Raw genomic sequence first — 14,347 nt, forward strand, 5'->3', positions numbered from 1 at the left:
TATAAAAATTTATTGAAACTGAAAATTTTATGTTCTATCTCATGAGCTTCCATTCAGATGCCTGTAAGGACAAAGAAGCTATTTTTAGTCACATTGATGTGTTTCAATTTTAATGTTATTTCGAGTATACAGAATATCAGATCTTTTATAATCATCAAATGATCAGTGAGAGAGTTCAAGTTGGAGATCATCATGTATTCTGGAGTAAGAGGACAGTACTGATGTTTTCAAGCCTCACCTTTCAACTGGAGTGCTGCTCTCATAAATGCCCTAAAAGCAAAAACTTCAAGTTAATCATGGTAAAAAAAATAAAAACCCACCCTGTGTGATGCTTATTAATAAAGTAACCTCAGAATCAAAATGGAACGGTTTTAGAAGTGATATCATTCTGTTTCATTTGGCAGAATCACTACATCACTGGTTACATTCTAACTTAGCATACACATCAGAGACCAACTTACCTCTGTATCTTCAGGTTGCAAGTCTGCCTGTTTGGAAACGGGGGGGGAAAGGCCCTTCATGTTTAATTTGTACTACTTAATTTTCCCCATTTTTAACTTTCTGAAAAACAACATTTAGGGCAGCAAAGCTATTCCACACACTATGACAGTTGTGTAGGTGTGTCACACACTATCCAAGTCCATACATCATATAACACCATGAGTGAACCCTAATGTAAACTCTGGACTTGGATGAGAATTGTCTATTCTAGCAAGTCTCAACTCTGATGTTGAATGTTGATACTGATGTGTGTGAAGACAGGGTATACAGAAATTCTATGTTCAATTTTGCTGGGAATACTGAAAATGGAATTAAGTTTGTTAATTAAAAAACAAATACAACTGAATAATTCACTCTGTAATCTATGCAGATTTACATGCCATAAAAATTTGCTGGCAAAAATCTATCAGCCCGTTTTCTCAAGTTGTGCATCCTCAGAACTAGGTGTAAGAGCCACTATGGTATCCAAACCCTGAACATTTCGTGGTAGAATGGCTAATTTCACTTTTCAAGGGTATGGATAGGATTGCTGCAGCCAGATACGTCAGATAGGAGCGAAAGACAATTTTGCTCTTCACTGCTAGTCTGCTGAACTATGGTTTCATCATCGTATCGGCTTTAAACCACTTCACATAAAAACCAAACTTGAGATTTTTGTACCTTGGCTTAAAACTCCTTGTTCCAGGCCTTGTAAGCCACCCCAACTCTTCACACCTGCAGAAATTTAGTCAAATTTAGTAATAAAATAATATTAAGTAGATTTCTTAAGTTTTCCCAATACTGTTTCAGTTTTTAAAAATCTTCACTTTTTTTCAGAGAGATTCCCATCTGTTTTTTATTTCAAAAATCATCACTAACAGCATCTTGCTTAGTAACCAAGTAAGATTACTGTAATACATACCTTTATATGAAGTTCTTCAAACTCAGCACCTAATAAAAAGATACTGTTTTAGACACACTTCACAATAGCCTAATCCTCCTTGCAACACCAGAAAGCACTTAACAAAGTATACTGCAGAAACATAGACTTGACTTCAAAAAAACTGTTTTTATGTCTTACCCCAAGCAAGCCATCCATGACAGTGGCCTGTAAGCTAGAAAAGAAATAAGACATTTCATTAAAATGTTAATCATCATTGAATTGCTCTCAGAGTTTTTGTCACAGGGTTCCTTCAGTGTTAAATTTGTCTACATGCTCTTTTCAGGTCAGACATTTGATCAACATCATTTCAAAAACCCTGTTCAGAGCATGCTCAACATGCACTCACTAATCAGCCATAGAAAACTAGTAACTTGGTAGTTAAGCATTCTACTTCAGCATTCAGTTAAGTTTTGGACCTACTAAAACGTTAATACTTACCCCAGAAATGGTTGGCACAGACATTTCAAAGACTCAAGTCCACCTAAGAAATAAAGATAGTTAGCAAGACGCAAAAGATGAATTTTCTCCCCCACAAATCTAAAAAATTGCCTGAAATCAGGTAGAGCTAATTAAGACCTTCATGTTCAGTCAGTATTTGCTTATCATCATACAGGCTGGGTTTTTTTTCCCCAAATGACAGGGTCCTAAATAATGGTAACAGGACAAGGATCTGGCCATTTATTTAATGCGTTCAGCAATGCATTCAAGCATTTACTGGTAGGAGTGCTTTCTGTGGCATAAGGCAACTCTAAAAAGCCATTAATGGCATTAATTGTCATGTTTGCCCAGTTACCAATGTTTAGTTCAATTTAATTTTACTCACCCCTTCAACTTCCAGCTAATTCTGCTTAGTGCCTACAAAAAAGGAAGAGAAATTAATTAGGTGACATTTTGCTTATGCTATTAATACCAAACCAGTTTTACTATCAACTCAGATACATCAGACAAATGGTCTCTCTCTTCACTACCCAATCTGCTGAACTATGCAACCATCATAGTATCTGTTTCTCAAGTTCCCCAAGCATTTAATAGAAAATACCGGAGTACAGAAGTTCACATTTGTAAAAAGAAAATTAATGAGTATACATGGACTACATTAAAGGTTTCTCACCTGTTTGCCCATGGCTGGCGTGTGAAATTTTAACTTTGGGACCTAGGAAGAAACAGCTTCATGTAAACTTAGTGGCAATCTCTAAATTCTTTAAATCACCATTTTGTGTGCCTCAGTTAGTGTTAACGGTGGTAATAATTCTCGTCATTCTCATAGTCAAGAGTAGCAAATAAAATGTCATCATTGCAGCACTTTCAACCTAACTTCCCCTTTGTGAGAGAATTTCAGTAACTTACCTCGGCAGCCACTTCCACCCCTTTGGCACAGAACTAGAAAACAGACAAGGAAAATCCAATGAAACACACCGCACAGCCAAGTCAATTATCAACATTCTAACTACTTAGGCCTCAGAGTAGAATTTTTCAGAAATCCCTTCTGTCCACTACTCTTAAACCATCACAGGCTTAACAAGAAGACCACCACCACGCAGATCTGATTCCTACCACTGCATTTACCCGTTTCTTACCTGTCCGTCAGAAGCCACCAAAAGCCACATTGCATTCGTGCCCAGCACCATTCCTAGGAAAGATTAATATTTTTAAGATACCATTTTGTTTTAAAGTAAGTCTAAGCATGCCGTTTTTCTATCATCTATACCAGGGTCGTTTACACCACCCATAGTTTCGTGACTATAAAGGGTGCACCTCATAGTCGTAGGTTAAAAAAAACGTATCGCACAAAGGCTGGGAACCACTGACGTAAATAACGGCGCAGCCAGTCCGACAACCACGTGGACTAACCCCCAACCGCCGGCCTTCCTGAGCAGAGGCCGAAGGAGGCCCGCTCGGGTGACTCGGCATCGCCGCCATCAGAGCCGTTGGCATTCATCAACAATCTCAGATGTCCCTACCAACGCAAGCTTCATCACAGGCAGGGAACGCCAGCCCCGGGGTTTTTCGCAGTTCATCCCCCACAAGCCGAGTTGTAGAGTTTAGGCCGCGCCCAACGCGTAATCGTCTACCATCTTTACCTTGTGAACCTTGCAAAGGCTCACCACCTGCCTGGACATACCTGTATAAGGTGACTTTTAACTGCCAAGAGCTGGAGGCCTCAAGCCAAGAAGGCATGAAAAAAAAGAAAAAAAACCACTTACCTACGGGATACCGACTCCCAGCCTCGAAAGACCGAGATGGCGGCCAGGCGCTGGTATATAAGGATGCTTTTTTATGACGTCATGACGCACCCTCCCGCCAGCGCCGGCTTCGGCTCCTCCCCCTCTCCCCTTCTCCCTCACCTCCCTCTTCTCCCCCCTCTCCTCCCCCTCCTCCTCCTCTAGCCACACCTCCTTCCTCTTCGCCCCGCCCCACCTCGCCATTGTGGGCGGTGACACGACCTCCCGCGTGACTCCGGGCTCCCGCCCTCCGGCCGACTGAGAAGGAAGAGAGGGGAGGGGGCGCGAGGGACGGAAAAGCGCTGGGGGAGGGCACCCCCGGAGGTAGGTGCTGCTCCTTGACTGGGCTCGGGCCCCGCACTCCGGTCCCGCTGCTCTGCACCGGGGCCGCCTTGTCCGGGCTCCGCCGCAGCGTACTCCTGGGGCGCTCAGCCACTCCCCTTCACCCCACCCTCAAGGCACCGGGTGGGGGTTCACTTCCGGGACGGTGTTCCGGCCCATTCCGGCCCATTTCCACCCCCGGAGGTAGGTGCTGCTCCTTGACTGGGCTCGGGCCCCGCACTCCGGTCCCGCTGCTCTGCACCGGGGCCGCCTTGTCCGGGCTCCGCCGCAGCGTACTCCTGGGGCGCTCAGCCACTCCCCTTCACCCCACCCTCAAGGCACCGGAGACCTTCCACCCCCTTGGCCCCGGGCCGGGCTGAGCTGCCGGACCCGCCCCCTCGCCGGGCCCCTCCCTCAGGACCCCGGGATGGGCGGCCCCCTCCCCCACCGCAGCCCGGACACACCCAGATACACACACCCACCTCTGGGCAGCTCCCCGCCCGCCTACGCTTACCGCCTGGACGGGGTCCCGGGGCGCCGCCCCCTTCCCGGGGCTCTGCCCTCACCTGATTGCTTGCTCCCCAGCCTCACGCCTTGCACCCCTCTCCTCCCCAGCTCCTCGGTGACATTTCCCCCTTCTGCCAGTTCCCCGCTACCCACGCTTACTAACGTAGACTAAAGCCCCTCAAATACCGGAGTGGCCAACCCCATGGCGTTCCTGATTCTCCCTCTTACAGCTCCCACCCTTCCAGTGCGGACGGTAAAGACCTTACTCCTGGGGCTTCCTCCTCACTGGGGAATTGCCGGAAAGAGCAAACAAAAAAGGCGCTGGTGTAGGCTCCAAAATAAACACATCTGAATTCATGATGGCATCGACAGAGGCTCTTACTGGATTAAAAGTTTCAAAACAAACAAAAACGCTTTGGAAAAAGGTCAGATTGGCTAAAGCTGGTTCTTGAAAGCAGTGTATATACTTCCCTATTTACTGATAAGTGTGGCGTAAATGCGGGGCAATACTGTGAGCTTGTCATCCTAAATTCCTGAAATTTGAGATCTTAGGTAGCTATGTAATGTCTTATAAAGTTAACAGATGAATGGAACATTGGGCTCAAGGCAGTGTCTTCCTGTTGAGATTTATAGAAACTACTCTTAACCATTGAAGGCTATTGGATGCAGTTACCAGCATAGTGTTTCAGCTATTTTTTTAAAATCTTTTAATGTGAAAATATTGGCCATACTTGGTAAATGCTCTATTTTTTTTTTTAACCAGTTTTGGGGAATGAAATTTCAGAATCAGTATCATCACCACCCTGAAATTCCCAGTTTTGAATTTAGATAGAAGTAGGTTTACCTACTCTTTCCTAATTCTGAGAGTGAACTTCAAGTTCTTTGCAACTTCACTGAGTTCTCACGCAGCTGTGGCATGTTTCCTAACCTCGAGTTTGCTTCAGAGTCCTAAATGCAAAGCCTTTTAGTGGGGTCTCTGACTCTTGAGCTTAGAAATAATGCCTTGCATTCACATGGGCTATTAGCCACCTTTTAAATAATAAACATAACTCACACAGCATGTACTATTAAGAGGAATACCTGATCAACCCATTCATGTTAATTACATTTATTCAAAGAGCTTATTAGTTTCTTCTCCAAAGAAAAGTTGTCACAGGATTTTATATTCAGTGTGCAAATACTTTGACTAAAGAACAACCACCACAACAAAAAAACTGTCAAAACTGCTTTTGCCCCTTGTGTTGAACTTCTGTTTTCACGGTGCACAGCTAATTAGGGACGTATGGACATAGCTCGAGTTTACAGAAGTCTAGCAATCTCATTTTGGTTTTAAGGATACTTTGCTGTGAAACCTGAACTGAAAAACCTGTTGGTACTTCTTTTCCATATCTAAATGTAAGGAAAATTACCTCTTTTTACTTGGAGGAGTGAAATTCTAGGTATTGATGAATGTGGTTTCCTCTTTCAGCAGGGTTGAATGCCTGCCCACACGCTGAGGCATGACCATGGAGAAAGGTGGGAACATACAACTGGAGATCCCTGATTTCAGCAACTCTGTCCTGAGCCATCTAAACCAGCTGCGCATGCAGGGCCGCCTCTGTGATATTGTGGTCAATGTGCAAGGACAAGCTTTTCGGGCTCACAAAGTGGTACTGGCTGCCAGCTCACCCTATTTCCGAGATCACATGTCCTTGAATGAGATGAGTACTGTCTCCATTTCAGTCATCAAGAACCCTACTGTTTTTGAGCAGCTCCTCTCTTTCTGTTATACGGGGCGGATATGCCTGCAACTGGCAGATATCATCAGCTACCTGACAGCCGCCAGTTTTCTGCAGATGCAGCATATTATCGACAAATGTACACAGATCCTGGAGGGTATTCATTTCAAAATTAATGTGGCAGAGGTTGAAGCCGAATTAAGTCAAACGAGGACAAAGCATCCAGAAAGACCTCCAGAATCTCACAGGGTTACACCAAATCTAAACCGTTCCCTTAGCCCACGACATAATACCGCAAAGGGAAACAGGCGAGGTCAGGTTAGCGCTGTGCTGGATATCAGAGAGCTCAGTCCTCCTGAGGACTCCACCAGCCCTCAGATAATTGAACAGAGTTCTGATGTAGAGAGCCGGGAGCCCATTCTTCGAATCAACCGAGCAGGACAGTGGTACGTGGAGACAGGAGTAGCAGACCGAGGGGCCCGCAGTGATGATGAAGTCAGGGTCCTTGGAGCAGTGCACATCAAAACTGAGAATCTGGAGGAGTGGCTCGGGCCGGAGAATCAGCCTTCTGGAGAAGATGGCAGTAGTGCAGAGGAAGTCACAGCCATGGTGATCGACACGACAGGCCACGGTTCCGTGGGACAGGAAAATTACACTTTAGGATCTTCAGGAGCCAAGGTGGCTCGGCCAACAAGCAGTGAAATTGACAGGTAAGGCTTGTTTTCCTTGTTTGTCTAGTGGCTGTTGAGCAGACATCACTGAAGCAGGCCCTCTGTGTGGTACAGAGTGCGTCTTCCTTACTTGATGTTCTTAGCCGAGATAAGTTGGTGTTGGGGAAACTGGAGGTGTGCCAACAGACTTGCATTCTTGTTTTTTTAAAGCAGGAAGCTCCTAGTCGTGAAGTATTCACAGTGTTGTGAGAACTATGGTAAAGTTAGACACTTCCATGAATCAGAATAGCAGCTGCAGCCATGCTAGGATCAGTAATTGCCAGGGCCTCCTCGGATTTCCAGGCAGGGAGCTGATCATCAGCTGGGAACCTGGCATCTTTGCCCTTCCTTGGTATGTTACCACACAGGTAGGTAGCCTCGGGGACTTTTACTTTCTTTTGTAGCGCTGTTTACTTTTCTGTGCCCCCACCCACCAAATTAGAGGAAGGATGGTACCAGCCATGATTGTTCTTTTTAGTGTAATCACAGTAATTCCAAAGAAAAGCTTTTTGGATGTTTGGATTTTTTTTTCATTTGCCATTTGATAGCATCTTAACTGTTTTCGTTCATCGATGACTGCTGGCACCACAAGCCTGAGAGTCTCTTTTTCCCCTGGTGCTACTAATGTCCTATGCCTCACTTTTCTTTGTCTAATATACTGCAGTTGTCAGAACTTTTTTTTTTGTTTTTGGTGGAAGTAGCAATTTTAATCTAAGAAAATTGAAAGAAAGTCTTAGTTGAAATGAAGAAATATTACTAACTTAGATTGGGAACATTTAGTTTTTTCCACTCTTAAAAATAAATTAAAATTGACTGCATGAAAACTAAAGAAGCTAATACTTTGGTTCACACCTGGTCTTGAAAGCGACATATATGTCACAGAGAATTTATCCTGTATCCGCTGTAGGTGGTCTCTTTTTCTGTCCTTAACAGTTAAAGTCTCCTCATGCACAATAGTTATTGGACTCCGTGTTAGCACTGTTGTGCAGTGTTAGAACTGTATCAGAAGTAATGGCTTTGGATGCAAAGATTTCTAATCCCCATGATCTGTATCAGCAGTCTGAAATATATAACAAGTTACCATGGGGACTGGGGGAACAACCAAAAACCCAATAGTTACATAGAGGAAACAAAATCATAGACACAGTTTTAATTTATGCTTGTATGGTCTCCCAGTACTTAAGGATAGAAGCTTCTATTTAGCCTTAGTTTTACCGGGCCACGTGGTCTATCTGCTATGTCATTTTGTGTTTGTTACATTTACTAAGGCAGACCTTTCTTACTTCGGATCAGATCCTATATTGACTCCATGAAAGTATTTCTTTTAATCTGTATTAAAGTATTTCTAGTAATCTGATGTTCAGTTTGTTCCCCCTTCCTCGGCCATGGGATGAAAAGGGTAGACATCACTATTTTTTAAGTTCCTTGATGCTACTTTTCTATTAGACCCCTTTTTGCTCCTCTTCCAACAGATTTAGCCCCTCCGGCAGTGTTGTTCCCTTGACGGAGAGACACAGAGCCAGAAGTGAGTCTCCTGGGAGAGTGGATGAGCCTAAGCAGCCCAGCTCCCAGGTATGTAGTGGATTTAGGATTGCGGCAATGGTCGAAGACAGTGCCGCTGTGTGTGAACAGAATATAATGAATAAGAAAGAAAAGATGTAGGAAAGGTAACAGTGGCCCTGTTAAATAAATACTCTATTTGATTACTTTTTTCTTTATTCTGGCTTGGGAGCATGCAGGAAATGCACTTTTGTTGTCAGCAGAGTTTGGGAAGTAGTAGAAGATGTGATTGTGGAACTCTTTCCTGATCGTAGGAACCGGTCTATATTCCTGAGAGTAATATAAATAACCCCTGAAAACTGCATGCAGGTGATTTAGGACCTGGGATGGAGAGAGTCTGATTTTGTACTTGGGTAGGGGTAACATTACACAATTACTGATTTATATAGTATCGTATATTTGTAAATAAATTGCTTATGCACTTTTTTTATGTGATTGATTTTTTTGTATACTGGTATCTTTTCATTTCTTTTTCTTCCGGAGTCTTTTGTTAGACCAGAATGTTCTACGAAGGATAGGAATGATGTTTTCCATCTTTTTTGCAGCTCTCTGTGGCAAGTAGTGTAAGTAGTTGATATTTTTGTTTGTTCTCATAAGTCTGTATCATTGAAGATTGGTTTTTAAAAAGATTGTGCACTCACCAAGTAGAACACAATATAATTGTAAATTTTTTTTGCCCTTTAAAAGAAAACGCTGGTGGATTAAAATTGGATAGCTTCTGCATTGTATGATAGTACCTTAGTTTTTATGTACACCATTGGATGTTTGTTGTGTCCGTAGTATAGTAACAGTGGTAAGACATTGTTAGAAACTCTATTTACTTGCACATTATCATGCCAGGGTACCTGAAAAGGAAGGTAACTATTAGAAGATAGTTTTTCAGGGGCGCCTGGGTGGCACAGAGGTTAAGCGTCTGCCTTCGGCTCAGGGCGTGATCCCAGCGTTCTGGGATCGAGCCTCACATCAGGCTCCTCTGCTGTGAGCCTGCTTCTTCCTCTTCCCACTCCCCCTGCTTGTGTTCCCTCTCTCACTGGCTGTCTCTATCTCTGTCGAATAAATAAATAAAATATTAAAAAAAAAAAAAGAAAATAGTTTTTCGGTTTTAGTAAGGTGTTAGAGAAAATGTTAGGAGCTTGGAGGAAAAGCAACTTTACTCATATAATTAGGGCCCAAATTTTCTCTTCGCCTCTCAGATAGGATGCAATGACCCTGTGAAGGTGACTGTTAGGCAAATACATACTGCAGTGGGAAGGACCTTACAACTGCCTGTGTGGGTAAGACAGACTAAGAGATACACAAAACAGGGATAGGAAAGACGGTAGCGACTTGAGGAGCAGTGCTGTGGGAGTAGGGGTGCTAACAAGCAGCTCCGAGAATCACTGTCTCCGTAGCAAAGTGTTTTTCAGGAGAGATTAAATGCATTTTTTCAAGAAGTGGTTACAAAGAGATAACTTGTGTCTTATGTAGGGGGGATAGGGATAAAATGGGAATTCTGCAAGGTGTTTACTTGACCAAAGCAGAATGGCAGATAAGTAATATTATCTGAAGGTAATGGTAAGAGCTGAGTTATTAAATACCTTAATATGTGTGAAAGTTTATTATGGTGAGTCTCCACCATGGTTATTTTTCCCTACCACGGAGAACCAAAAGAAGACATGGACTTACATTACAGTAAGAACAAATGTTGATAGACTTGAAGAGCTTCCTGATTATAGGGCTGATTAGACTATGGTCACTTCTTTATTCAAAAAAATTCTGCAGATGGCTTTTTCTTTTTTTTGCCACATGAAGGTGAAAATACTTGGCCTAATTTTCCAACTAATTATAATCTTTCTAACCCAGCTTTTCCCACTGCTCATCAGCATTTATTGTCTCAAACAAACAGACTTTGTCTGTGTGTCAGAACCACATCAAACTTATTCCTGTCTCTGTACCTTGAGTCTGGGATGCCCTCTTCTTCCCAGGTGTCTGGGTTCACTTAGGACCCCGCTCGTTCCATGTGCCCTATACTAGTCCAGTCGTCTTCAATCTCTCCTTAAACCACCGTAGCATTTACAGATGGTATGATATAATTTTTCCTAATTCTTTTTCTATTTGCATGACTTTTAGGCCCCCTTCTACTTTGAAATTTCCCTGAGGACAGAGTTCTCATTTTCTGATCTTCATATCTGACTGCCTTTTCAGGTACCCAATAAATAGGAGTTGTTTTACCACTAATTTTGAGTAACTAAGGTTCCTTATTAGTAGGTGCTCAGTAAAGAGGCACCTACCAAATGGGGGATTATTTGGTTGTCTGAATTTCCAGTTTTGGAGATCTTCAAATAAAAGATGAGCCAAAATGATGAGTTTTTAAAGTCACTTCAGTTGAGTCTGATTAGTAATTAGAAGATTAGGATGGTGAACATATTTGTTTTCTGGGTTTGTTGTTTTTTAAGATTTTATTTTTTTAAGCAATCTCTACATCCAACATGGGGCTCAAACCCACAACCCCGAGATCAAGAGTCAGGTGTTCTACCAACTGAGCCAGCCAGGCACCCCAATGGTGAACATATTTGAAAGCCATGTCAAGAGTCTAGACTGGTATTTTAGAAAATATGGAGATCATTTATATGAAATTTATTCATTATATGGAATAATTCACTTAAAAGGATAACTTAAAAGACTTAAAAATTAGGGGGCGCCTGGGTGGCACAGTCGTTGGGCGTCTGCCTTCGGCTCAGGGCATGATCCCGGTGCTCTGGGATCGAGCCCCACATCGGGCTCCTCCGCTAGGAGCCTGCTTCTTCCTCTCCCACTCCCCCTGCTTGTGTTCCCTCTCTCACTGGCTGTCTCTGTCTCTGTCAAATAAATAAATAAAATCTTAAAAAAAAAAAAAGACTTAAAAATTAAATACACTTTAAAAGATAATTTAAAGAGATGGCATAGATAACTAAAATGCATTTACTTTCTGTTTGTGGACAATACTGGTATGACATTATTTTCCTTGAAGGTAGGCGGGTTTTTTTTTTTTTTTTGAGAATCAATACCTCCGAGATTATGAATAATATTGTGAGTTTGTAATGTTTAATAATAGTTAACATTTACTTAGCTGCATTAAGCACTTTAGTATGTTAACTCATTCAGTGCTAATTGCAGCCTATTAGGTAGATGCTATTATTATATTCATTTTACAGATGAGGAAACTGACGTGGAGAGTAGTTAAATAACTTGCCCACAATCACACAATAAGTAGGATGCAGATCTGAACCCACGTTTCAGCACCCTTAATTGCTGTACAGGGCAATAATGTGCATTCAGAATGTTTCAGGGTACCTTTATTGTGTTTGATTCTCCTGAGAATTCTCTTGAGAGAATTTGTTGAGCTGGCAGAGCATGCACTAAAGTTTTAATTTTGTGGACGAGAAAACTAAGCCTCTTCAGAGTAGTTATTCTGTGCTTTGTCCAGGAACTTTTAGTGGGCTAATCTGTCGTTCTTTATGGGAGTTCAGTTTTGATTATCCAGGGAAATGGAGCAGAAAGAAATGTTACGTAAAACAAATCAGAAATCATAAAACCTCAGTCTTACTATTCAACACTTGACTTCACATACTGCTTCCCAAGCCTGCTGAGAACTGCTTCTGTTCTGTTGGAGATGCCAGAAAGCACTATCAGCTTACATATGTGAAAGGAGACAAAGCTCATTTTTAGAAATTCAAGCAAAGGGCACAAAATTAATTACAAGTTAGAGGAGTCTTTCTGCAGTTAATCCAGAGTCAACTTTTGCATTTTCTCCTCTTTGCATTGGTATTTTAGCTTTTGCCAGGCATCTATAATTGCAGCATACATCTTTGTAATGCTTATATACACATATAAGCTTTTTATTCAAAACATTTTTATGTATGTTATTTATATATATACACATATAATATTCAGATCAGACTGAAAATATCAGTAATTTCTGAATGGTGATATTTTAATAAAGAATTCTGCATGAAAAGCATTTATAAATCCAGAATGTTTAGGGGTGCCTGGCTGGCTCAGTTGGAAGAGCATGGGACTCTTGATCTTGGGGTCATGGGCTCAAGTCCCATGTTGGCTGTAGAGATTACTAAAAAATAATAATAATAATAAACTCTCAAAAAATTATTATAAAAAATAAATCAGAGATTTTTAAATTATTCATTAAAAGAAATATATTGTTCCCACTCCCAGCTTTCAGGTAGGAGGAACCCTTGTTTATTTCATATATTACAAACTTTAAGTTATTACAAACTTTAAGTATTTACATTGTTAATGTTCATATTAGGTAAAACAAAATTAAGGTCTTTAATTGATATTGATGAATTACTGGGTTTTTTAGGTGTGGTATTGGTAGTTTGATTATATTAAGAAAAATAATCTTTGTCTCTTAGAGATACATAGTAGAGAACTTATGGATGAAATTATTGTGGAATTTTTTTTCAAGAATAATATGGGGGGGGGGCGCCTGGGTGGCTCAGTCGTTAAGCACCTGCCTTTGGCTCAGGACGTGATCCCAGAGTTCTGGGATCGAGCCCCACATCGGGCTCCTCCACTGGGAGCCTGCTTCTTCCTCTCCCATTCCCCCTGCTTGTGTTCCCTCTCTCGCCGACTGTCTCTATCTCTGTCAAATAAATAAATAAAATCTTCAAAAAAAAAAAAAAAAGAATAATATGAAAGGGGCACCTGGGTGGCCCAGTCAGTTAAGCATCCAGCTCTTGATTTCGACTCAGGCCATGATCTCAGGGTTGTGAGATGGAGCCCGTGCTCAGCACAGGAGAATGTTTAAGAGTCCCTCCCTTGGGACACCTGGGTGGCTCAGTCAGTTAAGCATCCAGGTCAGGATCCCAGGGTTCTGGGGTTGAGTCCTACATTGCGCTCCCTGCGCTTCTCCCTCTGCCTGCTGCTCTCTTGCTTGTGCTCTCTGTCTGTCTCTCTCTCTGACAAATAAAATAAATAAAATCCTGGGGCGCCTGGGTGGCGCAGCGGTGAAGCGTCTGCCTTCGGCTCAGGGCGTGATCCCGGCGTTCTGGGATCGAGCCCCACATCAGGCTTCTCCGCTATGAGCCTGCTTCTTCCTCTCCCACTCCCCCTGCTTGTGTTCCCTCTCTCGCTGGCTGTCTCTATCTCTGTCAAATAAATAAAATCTTTAAAATAAATAAATAAATAAATAAAATCCTAAAAAAAGGTCTCTCCCTCTGCCCCTCCCCCCTGCTCTCTCTCTCTTCTCTCTCTAAAAAAAAATAATGATAGTAATATGAAAAAGAAATCAGCGAGGTTAAAGAAGAAACAAAATTTTCCATTGATTGATAACTTTTGGGTGATGGGGATTCCACATGCGATTCTGTCTCAAGTTGTTAATGAAAAGTTAAAAAAAATGTATCATTTGACCTTCATAAAGAAAAATAAATCAGAGAGAAGAGGAAAGCATTTATTTTTCAGTAACCTAAAGGGTTAGTGATGTAATTAACAGCAGCTTTGTGATGCTCCTTTTATAATAATTGCTTTTTTTAATGTCTTAGATATATTTGTTACCACAGCATAAGAAGTTTAACGTTGGCGGGGAGATACTATTAAAGGAGAGATTGGAGAAATAATATATACCTCACAGAGTATTCTATTTTATTTTATTTTATTTTAAGATTTTATTTATTTGTCAGAGAGAGAGAACACAAGCAGGGGGAGCGGCAGACAAAGGGAGAAGCAGGCTCCCCGCTGAGCAAGGAGCCCAAAGCAGGACTTGATCCCAGGACCTGGGATCATGACCTGAGCCGAAGGCAGATGCTTAACCAACTGAGCCACCCAGGCACCCCAGATTATTCTATTTCAATAATCTGTTTAAATCAATTCAAAACACTACGAATAATAGGTGTGTAAAGCAAGACGATA

At 42.0% G+C, this 14,347-nt stretch overlaps 1 protein-coding gene, 1 long non-coding RNA gene and 10 other non-coding genes across 19 annotated transcripts in view; 1 reads left to right on the plus strand and 11 right to left on the minus strand.

Annotated features, from left to right (window-relative positions):
• Positions 1-4,749, minus strand: LOC105236584. 5 transcript variants are annotated; one of them, XR_004627254.1, is made up of 14 exons: positions 4,735-4,749; positions 3,842-3,947; positions 3,546-3,583; positions 3,001-3,053; positions 2,771-2,803; positions 2,535-2,576; positions 2,247-2,278; positions 1,862-1,904; positions 1,562-1,595; positions 1,403-1,431; positions 1,162-1,215; positions 462-488; positions 239-270; positions 1-61 (listed from the first exon to the last, which is right to left on the minus strand). It is a non-coding gene; the product is annotated as an uncharacterized LOC105236584 (long non-coding RNA). The 5 variants fall into 5 exon arrangements; XR_004627253.1 differs by lacking the exons at positions 3,842-3,947; positions 4,735-4,749 and adding an exon at positions 4,660-4,674; XR_004627255.1 differs by lacking the exons at positions 3,842-3,947; positions 4,735-4,749 and adding an exon at positions 4,533-4,547.
• On the minus strand, positions 130-202 carry LOC117803599. The gene has a single exon (XR_004627543.1). It is a non-coding gene; the product is annotated as a small nucleolar RNA SNORD81 (small nucleolar RNA).
• Positions 346-423, minus strand: LOC117803603. Its single transcript, XR_004627547.1, has one exon. It is a non-coding gene; the product is annotated as a small nucleolar RNA SNORD47 (small nucleolar RNA).
• On the minus strand, positions 1,038-1,117 carry LOC117803606. The gene has a single exon (XR_004627550.1). It is a non-coding gene; the product is annotated as a small nucleolar RNA snR60/Z15/Z230/Z193/J17 (small nucleolar RNA).
• On the minus strand, positions 1,280-1,363 carry LOC117803601. The gene has a single exon (XR_004627545.1). It is a non-coding gene; the product is annotated as a small nucleolar RNA SNORD79 (small nucleolar RNA).
• LOC117803635 lies at positions 1,670-1,734 on the minus strand. The gene has a single exon (XR_004627577.1). It is a non-coding gene; the product is annotated as a small nucleolar RNA SNORD78 (small nucleolar RNA).
• On the minus strand, positions 1,977-2,037 carry LOC117803605. The gene has a single exon (XR_004627549.1). It is a non-coding gene; the product is annotated as a small nucleolar RNA SNORD44 (small nucleolar RNA).
• LOC117803634 lies at positions 2,357-2,424 on the minus strand. Its single transcript, XR_004627576.1, has one exon. It is a non-coding gene; the product is annotated as a small nucleolar RNA SNORD77 (small nucleolar RNA).
• On the minus strand, positions 2,643-2,725 carry LOC117803596. Its single transcript, XR_004627540.1, has one exon. It is a non-coding gene; the product is annotated as a small nucleolar RNA SNORD24 (small nucleolar RNA).
• On the minus strand, positions 2,878-2,939 carry LOC117803636. Its single transcript, XR_004627578.1, has one exon. It is a non-coding gene; the product is annotated as a small nucleolar RNA SNORD75 (small nucleolar RNA).
• On the minus strand, positions 3,334-3,413 carry LOC117803604. Its single transcript, XR_004627548.1, has one exon. It is a non-coding gene; the product is annotated as a small nucleolar RNA SNORD74 (small nucleolar RNA).
• The window catches only part of ZBTB37 (zinc finger and BTB domain containing 37), a 25,539-nt gene continuing 15,309 nt past the window's right edge, over positions 4,118-14,347 (plus strand). Inside the window, exons 1-3 of one of the 4 annotated variants that reach the window (XM_019797197.2) lie at positions 4,118-4,170; positions 5,942-6,901; positions 8,374-8,473. In XM_019797197.2, the coding sequence (XP_019652756.1) occupies positions 5,973-6,901; positions 8,374-8,473 (1,029 nt within the window). In that variant the 5' untranslated portion in view covers positions 4,118-4,170; positions 5,942-5,972. Of the gene's footprint in view, positions 4,171-4,758; positions 4,899-5,941; positions 6,902-8,373; positions 8,474-14,347 lie in introns of those variants that run through there. The other 3 variants (XM_034666754.1, XM_002916951.4, XM_011221960.3) reach the window with 3 other exon arrangements.

Source organism: Ailuropoda melanoleuca, chromosome 8 (genome assembly GCF_002007445.2).
Source record: "Ailuropoda melanoleuca isolate Jingjing chromosome 8, ASM200744v2, whole genome shotgun sequence".
NCBI lineage: Eukaryota > Metazoa > Chordata > Mammalia > Carnivora > Ursidae > Ailuropoda > Ailuropoda melanoleuca.